A 22,901-nucleotide genomic window follows, 5' to 3' on the forward strand; every position below is an offset into this window, starting at 1 on the left:
AATTCGCACCCCTTTAAAGGAGGATATGGGGCAGACTTCAACGCTTTTAACGCCATTTCACGTTAAGGGGTGCGAAGTATCCTATAGGGGGTGCGAATTTATCATTGCTCCTCTAACATTAATTAAAAGGCAAAATACTCAGTTATTACAAAAAAAAACTTCTGAATTTATTGATGGTTGGTGGTTTCAACTTCTTCTCTAATTTTGCCTTCATCATCTCCAACGCTAATTTTTTCCATCTCCACTTGCTGTGGCTGTATTTATTGCACCGTTGACTGTGGGTTCACATCGGAAGCAGAAGAAGAAAAGGAAAAGGAAGAAGAAGAGAGTAAAAAGAAGAAAAATTAGCAAATGAATTGGCTTAAAATAAAATAATTGTCAAAAATCAGGTTGAATAGAAAAAAATCAGGTTGAATAGGCAATAATCCGGATTAAATCAGAAAAAAATCGGGTTGAATCTGTAAAAAAAATCACGTTAAAGCGAAAAGTCGGGTTGAAAGGGTAACAATCAAGTCAAATTGTAAAAAAAAATCAATTTAAATCAGCCAAAAAATGGCTTTTTACCGATTCATCCCGATTCTTACTCATTCAGCCCAACTTTTCTATTTAAGTCAGTTTTCAATAAAAGCCCGTTTGGATACCCATGCATTTGCATTTTGATTTGGATTTGAGTTTTGGATACAAAACACATCAATCATCTTCGTGATCATGTTTTAAGAGAAAGAGAGAGAGAGTGAGGGAGGGAGGAATGTCTTGCTGCTGCCAGAGCAACGTCGAGGAGCAGCGATGGTGACGAAAGTTGCCACAAATATTGATTTCCAAATAATGTCTCGCAGAAAAGATTTGAAAATCAGATTATTTTGCACTTTTGTAGCTGATTTGGAAATCTAAGGATATGATCCAGTTAAAAATATCAACTAAATCTAAATCTAAATCTTGCTGGTATACAAACGTGGCCTAATTGAGTTTTTGCCTAATGTTTCCAATTCTTCTCCTCTTCTTCTGAGATGAGCTGATGGTCTTCGGTGCAATAAATAAAGACGCAATAGGTGGGGAAGATAAATAGAAAAAAATAAAGGAAGAATGAGACGCATATGACAAAATGGCCTCTTAGACCTTACCCCTCCAGAGTCAATTGAGTTGAACTTGAAACTACCAACCAGCCAACCACCATCAAATTCACTCTTTTTGTAAACACTATGTATTTTGCCCATAGTTCAACAGATACGCAGTATTTAGCCAAGAGACATCTCTGGAGAACCAGGGATTTCAATGCCTATATTGACAACCAAATAGTGAGTTTTAATGGCATGGCACCCAACTGCCAGGCAAAACCTCTAAGCCATCCTGGCTTTTGTGCAACCAAACCCACCCATGGTGGGCTGTCGTTAAAATTAGAGAGTGGAACTCTAAAATCAATCCAAACTTCATAAACACATTTCCAATATAGCTGAAGTAGTACATGCACCCACCAAAGGATATGAAGAGATTCATTATAATGTGACAAACCCTCAAAAGTGATTTTCCAATAAAGCCATTCCACCATATGAGAAAGCATTGAAGTAGCTAAATGAAAACAAGATAGTCTTCAGATTCTGGTACATAAACAAATATTTACAAACATCAACCCGTACTAAATCACCCAAAGAATCAACTCCCTCTTCATTTAATTCTGCACAATCAACCCCACATACATTAATAGCTGAAAAACAAAACCAGCAAGTTAGAACAATTAAAAGCCATTGCAGTACAAAGTTTTCAAAACATCAAATCATCCAATGCTAAATCCCAGTGTTAACAAAACAAAACCCAGTTCAAGCCAACAAAATGATAGGTGAAAAGGCGTGCAGTGATCAAAACAACCCTTGCCCTTCACAAGGGCTTCTTCGTCTTTAAGGGTGCACGCAATTCAAGCCATTTTCAAAGGAAGGGATTTGAAAATTACTCTTTTGAAGGTGGATTTTTAGCATCCATTATATTGTATTGCAATCATCTAAGGCATGCAATCATACACACATTTTTGCGTGAAATGCTTAGAAATCCATTGTAGCTTTGTGTGATTAACAGACATTTAATAGGCAGCCAGTAGCTTAGATCAACATGATGAGGAACCTTTTTAAGGAGAACACATGTATTTCAAAACACTGATTTGAACCAATGCGAGTCCAAAACTGACTGTTGGGCTCAAAATTAAATAATAATCCCATTTAACCAACCACATATGATGATTCCTTACCTTTGATTATGGGCCTTCACCTTTGGATTGTTCACCTGCGAATTCAAAAGAAACCGTTCACGTGACATATCAGTAATATGTTTAGAGTCTGATCAACCATAAGGCAGAATATCTAACCAGTCTCTTTACAAAATTGACTACAATCACAACGGCCAAGTCGAAATAGAAGGAAATGAAAAACTTCTAGAAACATGAGAAGATATGTAGCAACACAAACAAGTGAACAAAGCACGGGTTATTTTTGAAGTATGTTAACAGAATACAAATTAAATAGATATATTGCAGGAAGATGCATGTTTACACATGAATTCCAGACAAGATTAACCACATATGCAGAGATTTAGTGGCTTTTAGCCTGCCAAGTTCCATATTTCTAGTCCATTTCAAAAAAAAAAGTTCCATATTTCTAGATAATTCCATGGTCTGCATCTAATTTTTGAAAATTCCATAGACAAAGTTCAGATCTTTGTGTGTTGTGCCAACTACATATTTTTCCTGCTTAACAGACCCATCTTTGAAGTCTCAGATGTCTAAGGAACAAACATATATTCAATGCTTTCCTTAAAGGTCCGTAAGCTGTTACTAAACAGCATGCTATAAATCACACACGCCTTAAGTAAATGACTTACCTCCCTCATCTGGCAAATCTGAAGTCCATAAAGTGAGATTGTCCCTCAGAAGCTGCATTATAAGTGTACTGTCCTTGTAGGATTCCTCACTGAGTGTGTCAAGTTCAGAAATACCCTCATCGAATGCTTGTTTGGCCAGATGACATGCTCTGCAGACAGAGTCAGGGAAAACATAGAATCATTCATAAAAATAAAGGAAATATGGTAAATAGGGAGCCAGATTTGACTGCAGAAAAAGATTTCTGCCTCGGACAGCGAATTTGATGTCTAGTTGTTGGGGAAAATTTTCAAATTAGAGAATGAGAATGTGGTTGAAAAAGAATGAGGAAAAATACAAATAAATAACTAGATTGATACACACCAGACTCAAATGAAAGAACTACAACACTTCTATTTCGTTATTCTTTCAAAGTCGCATCATTTAAAAACTCCACAAAGAGACTTATCTGCCGCTTTGACAGAATCAAGAAAAACGTAGAAGTGTTTTTGTAGTTCAAGTTCCACTACAAAAAATAACAATGATAAAGATAATTTCTCAAAGGACTTGTGGTGAATCACCAGATTCAATCCCTCACATTTCAGTGCATAAAAATCACAGATTTTATCACCACCTTTCAGAAAATAACAATGATAAAGACAAACACAAGTGCCCGATCAGCTGGGTAGGTCAAGTTCCACTTTTATCCACAAAAAATTAGGAGCACCCAAAAGAAGACAAATAAAAATCAGTGGTGAAGATCTTGCCCAACCTCTCAGGGGAGTTCAATATCTCGTAGTAGAAAACAGAGAAATTCAGAGCCAGGCCAAGCCTGATCGGATGGGTTGGTGGCAGATCCGTTGCTGCAGTATTAGTAGCAGCCTGCATCACCGGAACATATCCAACGAAAGCCAAATTTAAAATTACCAATTACAGAGAAATAAATTAAAATATCCACCAAAGAGGGAAAGGTAAAAAAAGAGTAATGGTGAAAAAACATAGAGTTGAATAGACCTGGTATGCTTTGAGAGATTGATCTGCTGCCTCTTTACGTGCAACCCCTGATTTAAATTCGGCCAAATATCGATAATAATCCCCTTTCCTAGTAAGGAAAAAACCAAAAGCCGAATCAACATTGCCAAGTAAAAAAATCATTAGTTCAAAGACTGAAATTAGTACATTAAAGCATAAAAGCATTAAAATATACATATACAAATACAAATAAACACTCTCAAAATCATTCCTATATAAAAAAAGACAGCTCGAAAACTCAGACACAACAGATATCGAACCAACCAAGGTTTGAAGGTCCCAATATATCGGTCATATTGGACCTATTCCGGTACCGATATATCGGGAATTTTATGCAATATTCCTGAACATACTCAATATATCAGCATATCAGACCCCTCCGATATCGATATTTATTGATATATCCAAATATTTTCGATATATCAGCATATTGGCCCTCTACTTTTATAATCGGCCGATATAGATAGGATCCGAATTTGAATTCGGCCCACATATATACTTATAACAAAAGCAAGGATAAGCAAAAGAAAAGCTACATCTTGGAGTAGAAGACCATGGATTCTCCATTAGAAGAAGATGGGAGGAGGTGTTCATCAATGACAGACAAAATGTCATTGCAGATTTTCAAGAGTTCATCTTCAACCCTCTGTCTGTATAAACTTATCCTTCTGATGTTTACTTCATTCCCCTTCGTCTCTTCCTTCTGTTCGATTGATGATAGTATCCGCCATGATGCTCGCCTCGCTCCTATCACGTTTTTATACCCAACAGACATGAGATTCCTCTCATCCACTGTCAATTCCACACCCAATTTAGCAACTTTCTTCATTGCTTCCACCATCTCTGTAACAACACCAACAATAAATAAAAAAAAAAAAAAAAGTAAAATAGATACATATCCGTACCAATAGCAATTTTAGAACGGTGAAATTAGAACAAAAATTCCCAGTTATCACAGTCTCTATACAGCAAAAAAAAAAAAAAAAAAAAGCTAATTTTTTTTTTGAAAAAAACGAATATGTTATTGTTATTCAACTACTACAAAACACCTTCTAACCGTAAGAAAAAAGAAGAAACGAAGAAAGAAAAAGACAAATAAACAAACAATTTACTATAAAAAGAAACCTACAAGAACAAAAATTCCCAACTATCATGGTCTATTCAGAGCAAAAAAACCCAAAATAATATTTAAAAAAGAGAGAAAAGAATCCGTTATTGTTCTGAAACCACTGCTAAACACTGACTAAGCGAAAATTAAGAAAAAAGAAGAATTATAGAAAGAAAAACACAAATAGACAAACAATTAGAATAAAAGATTCCAGCGTTAGAATTCTATAGAATTCATAGCTATGAAAAGGAACCCACTCACCAAAAAAAAGCAGAAAAAAATTGAGTTAATTAATCCACAGCCTATAAAAAAGAAGTAAAAAATAAAAATTATGTATCCTTTTTACTGTAAACTGTATAGAGACCCACTTACCAAGTAAATAAAAACTCAAAAAAGCAAAGTAAAGAATAAGAAAAACTTCCACTTCATTAGAATAACTTTCACTTCATTAGAATCCAATAGCATCGACACCTTAAGAAGAAGAATCATTTATAAACTGGAAACCCCACAAAATATAAAAAACAGAAAAACCCCACAAAATAATTGGAAACGCCCACTTTACCAAGTAATTATAAAATGGGGAAAATATAAAATAAGTATAAAAATACCAACATACCATCGTATCTCTCTGCTTGCTCTGCTAATTTCGCCATGTAAATATGCCTTTCCCTCTCCTCACTCGTCATCTCTCTCTCTCTCAAAAGTTCTCTGTTTTGCTACCTGTAACTGATTCTGGATACCATGTACTCAGAGACGCAATTCTTGGATTTGGCCTTTGTTGCGTTTATGTCGTGTGATTGACGGTGGAAAATGGCTTGTAATATGTGAGCCGCTCGATTCTTATCGGTGAATCTAGGCCGTAGATGTGGTAAGTTCGGAGAGATATTGGCCGTTGGATTGTAGGGAAGAGATTTGTTTGAGGTTGTCGGTTCATGCATAGAGAGAGACAAGGGGCTGGATTTCTGGAACTGGGTAAATCCATTTTGCCAGACCTGATTTCCGTTTCCCCACCTAACATAGATAACCGAATTACTTTTTATGCCCCTTCACTTGAGTCTAATTGCGAAAATGGGACATCATGTACTCTTTGATGATTTTTAAATCAAAACCAAGGTGGGTTGTAGGCTTAGCGAAGGGGGTCACAGGTGCATTAAACGCACTTGGGTCATGGCCAATTGGCTAGAGATTTTAGCCACCAGTATGATTTTTGTACTGTGATATATCTTCAATGGGGCCCATTATGAATGGTCTAGATCCGTCGATCATACAACCATATGTTTGTTGGTGACTTGTAATGAAATTCAGTAGACCCTATGTTTTTTCTTTTTCTTCCTGTGGTCATTCATTGGTGGGAGGTATAACCATTATGCCAGAGTGGTTAAGGTGGAAGAGGTGCATTAAAAAGCATAGGATGAAGAGGAGCTCGAGTACACTTCATCCTCAAACAGACCTGAAACAAGGTTTGCATGTATTATTATGTCAGAAGGATCAGCGGACATGATAGTTGACACAAATTTAAATTATATCATCTACCATAAAATTGCTCCAAAGTTGACTGGATTGACCATTTTTATTACATAGATGGAGCGCAGTTTTGAAGTGAAAAGCGATTCCTCTAACACACAAATTCGTTATGAAAGTTTTCAACCTCTCTCTCATATCTATATACTATATAGCAGAAGAGAAAATGAGAGAATTATTTGAATTTCTCCCAAAATTCGAATAGAATTACACATTACTTTTTTTTACTTTTTTTTTAACAAAGGCACCCATTCAAGCCACATATTTTCAATCCTACCCTCTCCTTTATGCTTTTTAACAAAGACACCCATTAAAGCCATATAATGTCAATCCTACCCCCTCCTTTATGCTTTTTTAATTATGGAAACCTCTATAGACTGGAGGGCTAGGATCAGCGTATGGAAATGATTTTACGGACACAACCTATTGATGTTGTGTTCCATCACATGGAAGGTTTGGACCAACCTATGATGTGGTCCGTACAGTTCTTTGTCGGCCCGTACATCGCACGGGTTTTTTTTACTAGTATATATATATATATATATATATATATAAATTACCTGCTAACGTTAGCGTAAAACAAGGTGGGCCCACATTGTTGAGAGGATCCAAAGCATTCATTTGGAAGGCCCTTTCATGGATAGGGTGTCCACAAAAAATTAGCTCCATTGGATCATTTTAGGGTGTCCATTTGTGGGGTGAAATAATGGGCAGATTAGTGGACAAACAATATCTGTCAATTTTCACCCCCACAATGGACATCCTATGATGATCCAATGAAGCTGATTTTTGGTACACACCCCATTCATGATGGGGCCTTTCAAATGAATGCTTATGATCAGCCCAACAATGTGGCCCACCCTTGTTTTACGCTAACGTTAGCAGCTAAGCTAGCTGCTTACGTTAGCAGGAACCCTTTCCGCCGACATTCATGTGATGGGGCCTGGCATAGATAGCGTGTGCCTAAAAAATTTGCTCCATTGCATCATCCTAACCCTTCGATTTGTGGAGGTTAAAATGGACAGATTATTGAAGGTTTATATGCGTCCATTTTAACCTTCACAAATCGAAGGGTTAGGAGCATCCTATGGAGATTATTTTTTGGGAACACCCTATCTATGTCAGGGCCCATCAATTGAATGCTTTGGATCATCCAAACAACGTGGGCCCACTGTGTTTTTAACATCCACTGTCCATTTTTAACGTCCACAAATCGAAGGGTTAGGATGATCCTATGGAGATGTTTTTTGGGCACACCCTATCTAGGTCAGGGCCCATCAAATGAATGCTTTGGATCATCCCAACAACGTGGCCCAACTATGTTTTTGGTCGGCGGACTAGAGAAGGTTCTCTAGTCGACCGACCATATATATATATATATATATATGAGAAAAGTGTTTCTAGTCTGCCGACTAGAGATCATTCTCTAGTCCGGCGACCAAAAACACTTGGGTCCCACATTTTTTGTGGTGATCTAAAGCTTTCATTTGATAGGCCCCATCATAGATAGGGTGTCTACAAAAAATCAGCTTCATAGGATCAACTTAACACTTCCATTTGTGGAGCTAAAAAATGGACAGATTTGTGCCGATTTATAGCCGTCCATTTTAAGCTCTACAAATCACAGGGTTGGGATGATCCTATGGAGCTGATTTTTTATGGACACCCTCTCTATGTCAGGGTCCATCAAATGAATGTTTTGCATCACCCAAATAAGGTGGGACCCATGTTTTTTGGTCGCCGGACTAGAGAATGATCTCTAGTCGGCACACTAGAAACACTTTTCTCTCTCTCTCTCTCTCTCTCTCTCTCTCTCTCTCTATATATATATATATATATATATATATATATATATATATATATACCATGATCCACACTCTAAGTCACATTATCAAAAACCTCCACAAGGCATCCATTATCGGAGGAAGTGGAGAGAGAGAGAGAGAGAGAGAGAGAGAGAGAGAGAGAGAGAGAGAGAGAGAGAGAGAGAGAGAGAGAGTATTCAGTCGCCTTCAGGGCCGAAAAATGGCAATAAATGACCAGTGTGATGAGAGTTATAGTAGCCAGAATTGATGGCGTAAAGTGTATGTGCTTATGTTTATGGGTAGTTTTAATGTAGTAATTATGTAGTTGTGTATATGTAGTTTAGGGTTGTGGGGTTAGTTATTTGTGATGTGTCTTGGTAGTGGGTAAATGGGCCTGTGATGTGGCATTCCGTCTTGCTTGTATTTATGTAGTAGCAATTCTATGAAATGAGAAGAAGGGAAGAATTTTAACAGCACAAAGGAGACTTTGTTCTAAGAGAGTCATGGTTCCTCTCGAATCGAGCCATTAGGAGGTCCGGTTGCTTCGAATCAACCTCTTTCCCTTCTCTATTTCAATCTTTTTCTTGTTTATTTATGTTACGGCCAATTAGGCACATAACAAATTGGTATCAGAGCGGTAGATCTTATGCTATGGCTGCACCTTCAGAGATTTTGGAATCCCTACGCGATGATTTTCGGCAATTCAAAGTTCTTTTTTTGAAATGATGGAAGAACACCGGCGATTTGCCGAAGGCTTGGAAAAAATCAGCAAAGAGATCAAGAAATGCGTAAAGATAGAGAAAAGGTAAACCTTGGAAGTGTTGATGCTCATGTGAAGAATAATGCGAGAATTGATGGAGACAAAGATAGTTTTGTAGACGACACCACCAAGGATCATCTTGATCATTTTGAATTGGTTTCATGAGAAATCTTATTCCCTTCCAACTTTGATCACAATGGAATTTGTAGGCGGAGTTCGAATGATCACGGCCCTTACGATTTGGGACCCCGGCGGATTAAAGAATTTTATTCAATAATTCAACCTTGAGGACAAAGTCGTTGTAAGGGGGAAGGAATGATATGTGCTTATGTTTATGGGTAGTTTTAATGTAGTAATTATGTAGTTGTGTGTATGTAGTTTAGGGTTGTGGGGTTAGTTAATTGTGATGTCTTGTTAGTGGGTAAATGGGCTTGTGATGTGGCATTCCATCTTCCTTGTATTTATGTAGTAGCAATTCTATGAAATGAGAATATGAAATGAGAGGAAGAGAATAATTTTTACAGCACAAAGGAGACTTTGTTCTAGGAGAGTCATGGTTCCTCTCGAATCAAGCCATTAGAAGGTCTGGTTGCCTCGAATCCTCTTTCCCTTCTCTATTTCAATCTTTTTCTTGTTTATTTATGTTACGGCCAATTAGGCACGTAACATAAAGTACATTGATTTTTTTTTTTTACTTTTTTTTTTTTCATTTCAAGGGCTAAGAGGTCCAATAAAGTTATATAAAGAAGAAGAAAATAAACCTATTTTCCATATCGGAGAACAATAGGTAGTGCATACAATATAATCCAAAGCCCCATATCATTAATACATTTGTATGTCTTGTAATTCACCAAATCATAGTGAACAAATAAAAGAGCCAAAAGGCAGGCACTGCCAACACATTAATTGAATTTATTAAAGCAATTAACCATGTGAATACCCCGATTACCAACAATCATATTACAGAAGAAATGGCTTTGTATATATGTCGAACTGCTCAGAAGAAGATAGCTGAGGTTCCTGCACACCCCACAAACAAAACCCAGTTCAAATCAGGAACATACCTTCTACACTCACGTTAGAAAATAACTCTGTTTTTAATTGAACCCACCAAATTTGACAGTTGATGAATAATTGCATGTAGAACTAATCTTAATTTAATACTGGGCTGCATGTTTTCATTAGCAACACACTTTTTACTCTCTGCTACCACTAAATAATCCATAACTACTTATTCTGGTAAAATCTAAAAGCATCTGTTTTCTCTTTTGTGATGACTAGTTTCAAGAAGCAATATGGTAGTGTTTTTTTGAGAAAGCAAAAGCAACTTAAGACTCTTAGGGTCACTTTGGTTACCAAAAAGTTGGTCCTTATTTGCAAAAGTGATATCTTAGTTTAATCTTATTTACAAATTGGACATTAGGGCCTCTTTAGAAGCAAAGAAGTAAATCTTTTCCAAAACTATTATAACTGTTATTTTAAAATAATCATATTTAACTTTAAAACCATTTTCATGTAAGATTATGCAATTTATTTTTAGAGGTATCCAAAGAGGCCTTAGTTTAGGATATCTAATAATGATCCTTGATAAGATATCGATGAACAGGCACAAAGAAGCATACCTGTTTCAACCCAGAACACAAAACTCTCCGAAGAAGCGAGGCAATCGGACCACTGATTCGGATTCCTGTGGCCGCCTCACGGATCGCTGAGCGCATTGCATTGAGTAAACGACCATAAGTCAATCCGGGTTCGCTTTCCACAGCTTGAATGAAACAATAGGTCATGGCGCCAGTTGTAGTGTTGCCTGAAAGTGCCTGCAAAGATAAAGAAAAAAAATAATCAGATGATTTTTGTTGTCTTCTAATGCTTCACCCCTTTAAGAATGCCATTAATCTCTACAGTTATCATAAAGATCAATGATCAAAGTACAATCATTTAATAAAACACTTAACGTATCAGATGAAAAACTAAATTTGAGGAAATAAATGAGCAATAGATTGATGGAAAGTCATTCACCTACTGCCAAGTAAAATAACAATTAATAGAAAAAATAAGTTAAAAATCAACTGTATCTACTCTAAGTCCTTAGAGAACGTAATAATTGATAATCCTAATTGGATCTTACTTTATTAACAAATATAGTACGTTGCAAGAAAATTTACACAGTTGGGGCTCTAATAATTAATGCTCTATAAATTTATAATATCTTATAACTTATTCTGTAGATGAGGAACGAACATTGTTCCACTGCTGATAATTTATACTCTCTTATTTCTAATACATAATATGAAAATCCAATTATATAGGATATAACAGAGTACCTTCTGTTAGAAATTTTCAAAATGTTCTGGGTTAAGTCAAAATATTTGAAGTGTTTTATCAAAATAAAAAGAGAATTAAAACATATTTTCAAACAGCGCCGGTCGACCGGGGGTTCCTGGGCGACCGCGAATTGGAATCTGGAAATATAAATGATTTCCAGAAAGGTATGGCCGGTCGACCGCGGTTCTTTGGATCGTAAAAATAACAAGTCCAGAAGCATAGCGGCGGGCGACCGCGGGTAGCCCGGTCGACCGCGGCCGCGCGAAAATCTATCTGTAGGGACAAAAGTGGACACAACTTTTCACTTCCAAATTTGAATCTCTTCATGTCCTTTTGCTTCCCAACAGTCATGGATGATTTCAAACTCAAGGGACACTTTATGGATGATCCAAATTAGTTATATCGAGAAGATGTGCGATCTAAGTGCCATTATACAACCAATCTAAAGGGTGCTTTGAAGAGGTACTTTGAAGGGATGCTTTTCACATTGAAAAGGCATCTGTGGCTCTATAAAAAGAGCAAAAAATCGGTATTTTAATAGTTAGTTATTGATGGACTTTTCTCTCATTCAATTCCCCTACTTTCTTGTTTACTCTCTTGTTTTTAAAGGATGAGTTTTATAAAAAACTGTGCACTAAATACTGTTTTTCTCCAGAAACAGTTTTAGTGAATTTCTCTAAGGCTTGTAATTCTTAAAGGGTGTTTTGGGTTTGATTCCGCTTGTGAGAAGCGTCGTTAAACATTTATAGGACATTCTTACAAGGCTTCATTGTATCTTGGAGGCAATTCAAGGATCCCTATTGCACACTACTGGTGGGGACGGATATTGTCTTAAGGAAAGCGATTACGCGCCTTGAAGCATTACCACTTATGGATCTTAAATCTCCTTCAGCCACAAATCCCACCAACACCTTCATAGGAAACATTATTCAAAGTAAATACATATATGAACAATAATTAAATTTAAAGTGAATATCGTACACAAGTACCTATTGATGTAGATACATATGAAATTTTCTTCAGTGGAATTCGTTGTGATGATTGCAGACCATGGACTCTTACATGGCAGTGACAATGGCATCAATGCAATATGCAAGTAGGGCAACAAACACCCGACTCTTGGTTGACAGTGGCAGTAGTGTGAAACTACCAGTTACTCCAAAAGCTTAAGCCATTGGAAAAGGCGTTATTTAATCTTTTGTACAGTAACATTCCCCCTCATGTGTAGCCCCTCTTTCTTTCGGTTGGCCTACACGTGGCACATGTGGCCCCACTTTTGGGTTTGGCCATTGCATGTGGATTTTGCTATCAAGGAGGTTTGAAACCAGGCATTTGCTCTGATACCATGTCAAACGACCAGTTACTCCAAAATCTTAAGCTGTTGGAGAAGGCGTTATTTGATCTTTTATACTTTAACAAGTAGGAGGTCACCTGTTTTTTTTCTTTCTTGCTAGACAGACAAGTGTAGATCTTAGTACACGAGAACCATTGGTAGGACAAGTGCAAAGGGTTGGAGTTTTCCCAAGTACCATGTGGCTGGGGGTAAGGGAGGTGGACACACAATTATGTGGTAAAATACTCACCGATAGCTTACGTAAAATGCGGCCACCAACAATATTAATTAATTATTAGAGTCCCAACTATACTTGCAAGCTTCTCTGTATTTTAAACTTGTCAGTGGATGTTACAATTTCCATCGAGCTGTCAATAACACCAATGTAAAGAAGTCTAAAAGTAAAAGAGTTTCTACAGGAAAAAATAGGAGGTTCAAATATCAGGCCGGTCAGTTTAAATACCTACAGAGGAAACTGTGCACCATTGTGAGAACTACTTACAGTAGTATCTGCAGAGGTCTGATCGTCATCACAACCACTAAATGCAACGGCAAGCCCACCACTTGTTCCTTTATAAATGGATGGCCGAGGGTTATAAATGGACGACTGAGGGTTCTGCTCCTCCCACTGGTAAATTCCACTCCTGTGAAGAACGAAGAGGAAATGAGAAGTCCAATTTATATGTGAAAGAAAGATGGTGCAATCAATAGAAATCAAATTCAGCAACATTTCTAACACTCAAGAAGTGTGAAATAAATGTGAGAAATTCAGAAATTTTCCTAACATCCAAATTCAGCAACAATTCTAACAATTAAATATGAACAGCAAAATGCAAGCAATAGAAAATTGCATAAAAATACCATAATATTGTCACATTCATCTCTATACAACAAACCAAAATTTTATTCTTGTTTTATTGTTTTCATAATCCAAATTCAACAACTATATTCAAATTCAAAAAAATTTGAAATCCTCTCTTCTATGTTCAAATTCAAATTTCAAAATTTTAAACTTGTTTTTATTGTTCTCACTTCTCATATCATCAATCTCAATTTACATCATTATACTTATCTATTATCAGCAAACTGAATCATCATCTATTCTCATCTATCAATCTTTATCTTCTTGTCATCAACTTTATCTTCTCATTATTTATGTTGTGAACATAATTCACGGTAGTACAATCTATGGTACTTCAATGTTTTGCCCTATTCAATATGTAAGATGTACATGTAACCATGGTTTTAAATTTCGACCGAAATCCGAAATTTCGGTGGAGACTGACGCCGAAACCCATAAAAACCGAAACGGTCATTTATTTCGACCGAAATTTCGGTTTTCCCGAAATTTGACCCAAAAAATCTTTTTTTTTAATATTATTTTAATATTTCACCGGAATTTAATATTGAATAAAATATTACTTTAGGGTTTTGTACCAGATTTCGACCGAAATTTCGAAATTTCGATTTCAAACTCCGAAACCGGTACCGAAACCAAAATTTTAAACCTTGCATGTAACCCTATAATAAGTATATAAAGCATTTGTGCTAAAAAATTGTAACAGTGACATGTTCTTCCTACACAAGGATAGTAGATTAAGAACAAGAACAAGAACAAGAGTTAGAACATGCTAAAATGTTCATCCTATACAAGAATAGTAAATCAAGAAAAAGAATTACAACACACTAACCTGTTCATCCTACACAAAAATGGGAGATCAAGAACAGTGCCGCTGTGACAAGCATCGATGATCGCATGAAGCTTAACCCCATTTTGTAGAGGCCTGACAATCGTCATATTGATCTCATCATCGACGATCATTCCCTCAGTCTCGTAGTCGAGAGGGCAAATTGTCTCATCGTACCCATCAATCTCATCTCCATTATAGTCCCTTTGTTGTGAACCGTGGCCAGAATAATAGAACACCAATGAATCCCCCGGTTGGCAGCCATTAACAAGCCAATGCATTGCCACTCGTATGTTCTGTTTGGTTGGAATTCGGCTTCGATCTCTCTCATCTTCTACAGATGGGTTTTCCATCCAGTAAGATAAAAAGAAGAGGGATGAGAATTTAATCATAGATCTTTTAAGTATGAAAACATTGTTATGAACCACTTTTATTTAGTAATGGGATTGGTTGATCTGGACCGTCCAACTGGTAGACCCTACGCTGGATCTCCAATGGCTAAAATATACGCGAACGGACAACCCTATCATCCAATTGAATATTTTTTTTTGGTCGTTGAATAAATACCATTGCATAAGCACTGGTTCCCATTCGACAACCAAAAATATATGCATTTATTGAAAATTAAATCGACCAATTGGTGCATTTTTGGACTATCAAAGTCCAAGATCAGGACCTATCGATGAACGGTGTGGAGCCCACTATGAATTGCCTTGCTAGCAGAACAGGGTCATTTTGGTTCATTTCTTGTGAGAATTACAAATAATTTATGTGAAATTGACAAATTATTAGTTAAATTCACATTTTTAGTTTGTGACTTCGTAAAATTTAGAACAGGACATAGAAAAATTAGGATTTTTTAAAGAGCTTTTCAATTAATCAGGATGTAATATCATCTCCCATAAATGCACAAAAGTGATATATCCGACCCTTTGGATTACATGGGGCACCCAGCAACAGTGAATCAATGAATGCAGAGGGGCTGATATGCTTCACGTCAGAAGGATTCAATGGGGCTATCAATGACTACAGGAGGGCTGATATGCTTCACGTAAGAAGGATTCAATGGGGGCTATCAATGACTGTAGAGGGGCTGATGTACTTCACGTCAGAAGGATTCAATGGAGCTGATTGCCACGTACACTGCTGGTGGTGTCCCAAGTAAGCGGATATATCACTTCCCACATGAATCATGCTCCCGAAAAAATGTCGTACCTTTTTTTAAAATTTTTTTTTTTCTTTTTAGTCGGTAAGCTGGATCAAACCTGCCACCTCAAGGTTGAGAAACTAAGCCTCAACCATTGAGCTACAGGCCCAACCCCTACTTTTTTCCTTTTTTTCCCGGGTAAGTATGCTAAGATTGAACCTAGGACCTCGAAGTTGGGATACAAAGCCTCTATCAACCGAGCTAGAACAGATCATACCTGTGAGGACAATAATGGAGTCCTCCGTAAACCCAAATTTTTCGCGCAACAAGAATTTCATGCAGTTCACGTCATTCACACTACCCTTAAGCTCATAGTGCCTTGTCCTGTAACTCACTCCGCAAAGAAGAGCCCTCTTCTTCCCATGTGCCGATGGATACATAGGTGGTCGAGGCATGGGGTAATAACCATAAGAAGGCGCGAAGGACGGCCCCACCTGTGGATTCATTGTAGAAGCATATGAATTGATACTACTAGACACTTGGTTCATCAATCCCTTCACCCAATTCGCGGCTTGTCTAACTTGACCATGGGCTCGAACAAATGGGTCAAAGGGTCGAACTGGGGTCACGGCGAGGCACATGGTGCACCGGATTGTTCTTGCCTCGGGGGGCACGGCCAGTTGTAGTCCGCAGCCACTGCACCTCTCTGTTCTACCCGCCATTGTCGTTCCTTGGAAGCAAAGTTATGTTTTTTGGTTTTGTTTGGAGAAATATAGAGAGAGATTGGATACAAGAGACGAGTGAGTTGAATCGGCGAGTCAAAACAGAGGGTGTCTTTTTATTTTTTCTTATTCTTTTTTACTTTATTCCTCCACTAAGTAGAGAAAGATGGGGAACCCGATTCTGCTTTTTCTTTGACTCAGTAGCAATGGAGATTGATTTGGGCTGGCTTTTTGGGTCCATTATAGGAAGCCGTATCTTCCCAATTGAAAATTAGGGGAATTTTCTCTCTCTGTAAGGGGGCATGGTTAATTAAGTTCCTTAATCTTAAATCCAAAATTTTAGATGGGTTGAGAAATGATTAGTGTGCCTCCCTTTTTTTAATAATTGCACACTTCCCTTGCCTTTATTAGTGACTTTTCCAATATATTGCTGTTTGGGAATGAAAATTGCTAAAAGAAAGTGACTTTATACTCTTTTAAAGAGACAATTATGGGGCCCCATTTCTGTCTTCTTTATGAGATCTGATCCGTTGATCTGAATGACAACCATATGTTCCTTCAAATGCTGTTGAGAACACCTTGATTGGATGATCATGAGCCCTTGATCTATCAATTGTAGCCGTTATTAATGCATGATGGTGATGTGTAGCCAATAGAAGAGCCCAAAAATCAGAATAATATTCATAAAACAGTACAATTTTCGAGTCTTGCAGAGGGCACGTGTGTAAAATCAAGATCGTTGATCTTCTAGAAGATTATGAGGTCACCCGCATGGTTGGGATCACATCCTGAAGAAAGCATAGTAAAATCTAATAATGGTTTAATTCTTCCTAAATGGGGCATCATAGAACAAGCACGTAAGATCAACGGATGGAGGGCTGGAATTATGATTCTATTAAGATCAACGGATCTGATCACATAAGCAGCCAAGCACAAGTGGGGCCGAATAAAAGAAAATGGCCATCTTATGTATGTACAATCGAGACCGTCGATCATAGTAATTGATCCAAATGCTGAACGGAAATTAATTCCATGCCTAAAGTCTAAAGAGGCTTGATGGATTCGAGACACTCACACTGAGAGTGTTTGTTTGGGACGAGCCTAAAAGTCACCGTCCTTTTTATAACCAAACCTTGCAACCCAATCGGCCCCCTTTTCCCCTTCCCGCCTTACAAAACCAATCTCTCTCTCTCTCTCTACAATAGGCTTGATTTATGTTACCGTTACGATTCGATCACAGATTCACAGGTTCTCTCTCTCTCTCTCTCATGGATAAAATCTTCTGTTTTTCCCATATTCAAGCAGAGAGTGCTAATTTGTGCCTATTTTCTACAGGATGGCAAATCTCAGCGAGGAGTACTCTCAAATTGATGTGTCTGCTGAGGTTTATTTCAAGAAACTTTCATTAATGCTATCTGATAATCTTATTTTTAACAGTATGCTATTTGATAATCATGTCAAAACTATCTGTATATTGTTTTTTTTTTTTTAAAGCCCTGAATTTATCTAGGAATTTGAGGCAGCACCTGAAATTTTATTAATAAGAAAAAATAGATACAGGAGGAGGTCATAGAACCTTGCCTCTAACCCATTAAGATAAAAGAAGAGGAAAAATAAAACCTATTTACCCTTTTACAAAGAATAATGCAAACCCTAGGCTCTGATACTAAATTGGTGCAAACCTAGGGTTCAAAGGTCATGTCCGAATGTATCTTGAGTGCATTGTTCTAAGGAACCTCAGGGTTGTCTGCAGGTGGGTTGTATGATGATGTGGACATCTCCTACATCAAGGATAAAAATTATAACTAAAAATAGAAATAAATCCCAAATAAAATAGCTAAATAAATCTCTCATGAAAAAACTTACTAAAATAAGTCTATGGGTAATGGATCACATCGGCCGACCCCAACTAATTTGGGACATAGGCTTAGTTGACTTGAGTTCAGTTGTAATGGATCACATCAAAGAAACAATCTGTATATTGGCTTGTGGAATGTTCTTGCTCTGTAGGAAAAAGATAAGCTCGTTGCAGAAGTAATTCGCTATGTCCTTTTCAAAACCCACCAAAATTCTGGGTGCCCAATTAAAAGGGATGAACTTGTTCAACTGATAACCAGAAACTATCGCCAGCGCTCCCTTCCATCACTTGTTATTAATGAGGCAAGAGAAAAGCTCTCAAGCATTTTTGGGTATGAAATGAGGGAGCTTCAACGATCACGTCCTTCATCGACGAACCAGGGCCGTTCTCAACAGAGTGAGCTTCTCTCACAACAATTTCTATCCTTCTTATTCGTCCTACGTTCAATCCAATTTTTTTTATTTTTTATTTTTTTAAAAGTTATGTCCAATCCAATTATAATTCAAAGTTGTATACAGATGCAGTAGATGCAAAATCATATGTCATCACGAGTAAGCTACCTAATGAGATATACAGCAAATATGTCGAGGAAAAAGAGAATTCACACATCACTGGCTTTACTTTTGTTGTACTTGGTATTGTGCATCTTGCGGGAGGTAAAATCTCGGAAGGTATGTCTTGTTTTTTTAATCCATATTCTTTCAATAATCATTATAGGCAATGTTTTTGTTGATTGGAGTTGTTCTAAATTGTGTAATAATAACAGAAAATCTCTGGCATCACTTAAGGCGGCTTGGACTAAATGAAAGTGATGAAAAACATCCACTCTTCGGAAACATCAAGCAGGCATTGGAGGCACTTGTCCAGCAGAGGTTAGTGTTAGTCTTATAACATTATAGTTCAGCATTGGTTTTTAATCACAAGAAATATTTTCTATGGATGACTCTAGGCTTCTGTCATCGGACAAGTTCCTCAGCATTTGTTATGGTTTATGTTGTGTAGGTATTTGCAGAAGGACAAAGTTAATGGCCCTGAAGGCAATGCTTTGATGTATGAGCTGGCCGAGAGAGCATTAGATGATTCAATTAATGAGAGACTGAAAGAATATATTGGACAGGTGTGCTATAAAGCTCTCTCTCTCTTTCTCTATCTCTCTCTCTCTTAGTATTTCTTAAACAATATGAATTTGAGATAAATGGTTCATTAGTTTGGCACCTTTCTGTTGCTTGATTGTACTCATTGTGTATCGTGTATTGTTTAATTTCCAGCCATATTTTTTGCAACATTTTTCGGTGGGAAATGTTACTAAAGGAAAAGGAATAGTGCTATCCATCATTTTAATATATGAAGAGGAATCCCTTTGAATCGTAGAGATATTATCCGTTTCAACTATTTTTTGTAAGAGAGTCCTCCCGGAATAGGAACTCTCTTGGGTCGTATTTTCGTATTTTTACTCTTCTTTTGTAAATGATCTTCCTCAAGGAGAAACTTCTTTGAGTCATAAGAAATATTGATAATTTGTTTTGAATCTGTTTTTGTAAGAGAGTCCTCCTAGAACTTCTTTGAGTCATAAGTCTGTTTTTGTAAGAGAGTCCTCCTAGAAGAGGAACTCTCTTGAGTCATATTCTTTGACTCTTCTTTTATAAATGGTCCTCCGAGAAGAGGAACTCCTTTGAGTCATCTTGGATCTCCTAGAGGAGAGAAAACTGTCTTCTTAGATGAAAGGTTTTGACAACTTTGACTCTTCTTTTGTAAAGGGTCCTCCCGGAGGAGAAACTCCTTGTCATACGAAATATTGATAATTTGTTTTCACTCTGCTTTTGTAATTCATCATGGAAGAGGAATTCTTTTGAGTCGTATTCTTTGACTTTTCTTTTGTAAAGGGTCCTCCCAAGTGAGTAACTCCTTTTAGTTATCTTGAATCTCATAGTGGAGAAAAATCTTCTTTTTAGATTATATATTTTAACAACTTTGACTTATTTTGTTAAGGGTCCTCCTGGAAGAGGAACTCTTGAGTCGGAAAAGATTTTGACTTTGTTTTTGTAAAGGGTCCTCCTGGAATAGAAATGCCCTTGAGCCAGAGATATTTTTTTATGGGATCTTTTGAGAAAGAGTCTTCATGGGGATCTTTTGAGAAAGTCTCTTTCACGGTCCTCCCAAAGGGGAGAGGTCTTCTTTACAGATGAGATAACTCTTTTTTGTCGAGATAAAAACCTTTTTCTTTCCTGAAGTTTCCTACAAGAGAACTCTCAAGGCATCATCTTTTTCTTTTTGAGGGAAACTGATGCAGAGGTATAGGCAAGAATGTGACGAGGAGCGCATGTGTAATTTCAGACCACACCGATAACTAATGGTGCTTGGGAAGAGGTCTCGGTTAGATGAAGTTTATGTCCAAGTCCACAGTCAGTCCTTGCTTTAGATAGGTGGTAGAAAATTGTTCACTTAGCACCTACTTCCATTCCAATAACTGAGAGTGTGCACAACATCATAAAAGTGAACTTTGTGTTCGAGTTATATCGAAAGCCACCTTGATTCTAGTCCAAATGGACTTTCATTAAATTGTGCAACCAGCAATATTTACTAAAAAACTCACCAGCACAGTGTCTTTCCGATCAGAATATAGTATGTCCATCACAAGCAATAAAGCCAATTCCCAAACTCAGTCTTCACCCAAACTGTCCAAAATTGAATGGATCAGATCTCAATGCCCATCAATGGCTTCAATGGAATTCAAAACCACATGTTCTCAAGCCTTTGGCATAAAAGTATTTGAGATACAATCAAAATACCATGAAAAATTCAACATGTAGCCATGGATCTGATAAATTGAGGTGAAAATCCTCCTACTCTTGTTAAACCCAGTTGATGCTCACACTAAGATAATGGAAGAATGACGTTCTATTTAATACATTTGAAACATAGGTAAAATTCAATGGCAATGTAGCAACATTAGCAATGTACCAAAGAAGTCCCCTGTAACTCAAAAGTCATAGGTAGGGTCTTATTCAAGCAAGTTGTCTGTGGCTGAGTGTCACGGTTTCTTTTCCAGAGATTATTTCAACAATGAAAAATTCGTGTGGTAATGTAGATCCAAGATCACAACACTCTCAGGCCAGCATTGCCTTTTCTCCAAAAGATTTGATTCTTTTTCCTAAAAGATCATATAATATTTTTAGCATTTTGTCCTGGGATCGTTGGCAACTGCTACCCCATCCTTTACTTTTGGTTCAATGTTCTCAACTTTTCCTTCATGGGGAGTTACACAACTTCCCTTTTTCTTTGTAACGGAGATGACTCATGACTTTCCCTCGCAAAAGTTTTTTTCCCTCAAATTTAGGATTTCTCTTATTAAATTTAGTCATAAGTTTTACAACCATGTTTCACTTTTATTAAAACATTTTTATTTTTGCTATCATCTTTTCTACCTCTACTTGAATTTAGAGATATTTGTAGCTTAGGGCTTAGTATGCGATCAATTGTCTTTTTCCCATTTGAGCTCAACAACAAAGTTTTTTTTTAAAAATTTCTCCTTCTTGGTCAAATTTTGAGATCATCTCCAGGGAAAAAAACTATTATCTCCTATCAGAAAAATTCCTAATTCTCCTTTTGGTGCTTCTACTCTCACATAAAAAAAAAACAATGAAGTAACCCCCTGCAGAAATTGGATAGATGCTCTCTAGATACATAAGTAAAACTTTGCCAAAGTCAATCTAGGCCAAAATTATATCAATCTCACCCCTGTGGTCGTGGAGCGACCTAAGTTCAACTAAGAAAAGTCATGCATGAGGCCGCAAGCACTGAAAGGAATTTATTACTGATTTTCAACCCCTTTTGTCTGTTTTCTCTAAATATTATTTTTTCTTTTTGTGAAGTTTTGAAGATTTTTTGCTTGATGGCAGATTGTGAAGAAAGACGTTGCCTCCTTGGAAGTCGATTAATGTTCGAGCAACAGCATGATGCAGCTTAACTCCACTACTTAGCCGAGCATCACATAGTTTCCTCAGGATGTGAGATGATATATTACTTAATGATCTTTCCCTGCAAACATCTCCAGGGTATAATGAAGATCATACTCTTGGGCCATCAAGAAATTTGCATATATCAGCCATAAAATTGATTTGCAATAGTATTTTTTTTGTTGCATCGAATTATTGAAGTTAGTCTGCTGAATGGAAATTGTAGTTGAAACTATTATTTTGCCAGTCTGCCTTTAGCTTAGTGGTATGACTTTTACAGGAATTTCATTGACCTAGGTTTCAGTCTTTGTGACCAATTCGACCCAAAAAAAAATTCTAGTCGCCCTAATCTTGGGCTGTTATCTACGAAAAACAGCTTACTACTAGATTTCTCTTGTAATCTAAAGTATATTTTGTTAAATCTGTTTTACTTGAAATACTGTGCATCTGTTAGCCTTTGCAAGATAGCTGTTGTTGGCCAGTTGCAGGATATATTATTGGGGAGTTTCCACAATGGTAGGGGACTCTTTACTTTCTTGGGGAGGATAAGAACAAGGCAACACAAACCAAAATTCGTGTAAAGTGGGCTAAGCAAGTTTTTTTTTTTTTTTTTTGAGCTATTTGTGTTTTAATGTTCGAGGATGTTTTTATAAGACACAGATGCTTTCAGTTCAGAATCCTTTTGAAGGAACTGTGCAGGGTTTTGAGGTCTTTGAATTTCCAATTTTGTAATCGATGGTCTATTAGATAATAAGCAACTAAGCAAGTCCTGTTAGGCAGGCAATGGGGCTTTGAGGTTCTTCC

The 22,901-nt window shown here is 37.1% G+C and overlaps 3 protein-coding genes across 4 annotated transcripts; 1 reads left to right on the plus strand and 2 right to left on the minus strand.

Moving 5' to 3' along the window:
* Nucleotides 1-1,415: 1,415 nt before the first annotated feature.
* On the minus strand, nucleotides 1,416-5,958 carry GRF11 (general regulatory factor 11). Its single transcript, XM_077357429.1, has 7 exons — nucleotides 5,599-5,958; nucleotides 4,411-4,717; nucleotides 3,857-3,944; nucleotides 3,615-3,724; nucleotides 2,866-3,014; nucleotides 2,237-2,271; nucleotides 1,416-1,672 (listed from the first exon to the last, which is right to left on the minus strand). Exons 1-6 carry the CDS (start codon nucleotides 5,666-5,668, stop codon nucleotides 2,243-2,245), a joined length of 753 nt encoding a protein of 250 aa, XP_077213544.1. The 5' UTR covers nucleotides 5,669-5,958; the 3' UTR covers nucleotides 1,416-1,672; nucleotides 2,237-2,242.
* A 3,912-nt stretch (nucleotides 5,959-9,870) lies between these two features.
* On the minus strand, nucleotides 9,871-16,412 carry LOC143848473 (metacaspase-1-like). The gene is made up of 5 exons (XM_077357427.1): nucleotides 15,839-16,412; nucleotides 14,418-14,748; nucleotides 13,229-13,370; nucleotides 10,691-10,885; nucleotides 9,871-10,088 (listed from the first exon to the last, which is right to left on the minus strand). The coding sequence occupies exons 1-5, from the start codon at nucleotides 16,281-16,283 to the stop codon at nucleotides 10,029-10,031; spliced, it is 1,173 nt and encodes a 390-aa protein (XP_077213542.1). The 5' UTR covers nucleotides 16,284-16,412; the 3' UTR covers nucleotides 9,871-10,028.
* Nucleotides 16,413-17,374: 962 nt separating this feature from the next.
* LOC143848477 (melanoma-associated antigen G1-like protein) lies at nucleotides 17,375-22,518 on the plus strand. 2 transcript variants are annotated; one of them, XM_077357431.1, is made up of 7 exons: nucleotides 17,375-17,531; nucleotides 17,619-17,667; nucleotides 18,401-18,537; nucleotides 18,660-18,812; nucleotides 18,908-19,013; nucleotides 19,144-19,258; nucleotides 22,041-22,518. In XM_077357431.1, exons 1-7 carry the CDS (start codon nucleotides 17,498-17,500, stop codon nucleotides 22,077-22,079), a joined length of 633 nt encoding a protein of 210 aa, XP_077213546.1. In that variant the 5' UTR covers nucleotides 17,375-17,497; the 3' UTR covers nucleotides 22,080-22,518. The 2 variants fall into 2 exon arrangements, with proteins under 2 accessions (XP_077213546.1, XP_077213545.1); XM_077357430.1 differs by having other exon boundaries at nucleotides 17,389-17,531; nucleotides 18,294-18,537.
* Nucleotides 22,519-22,901: the final 383 nt, after the last annotated feature.

The sequence above is a fragment of the Tasmannia lanceolata genome, unplaced genomic scaffold, assembly GCF_043159265.1.
Source record: "Tasmannia lanceolata isolate RefF3 unplaced genomic scaffold, GAP_Taslan_0.1 ptg000016l, whole genome shotgun sequence".
Lineage (NCBI taxonomy): Eukaryota > Viridiplantae > Streptophyta > Magnoliopsida > Canellales > Winteraceae > Tasmannia > Tasmannia lanceolata.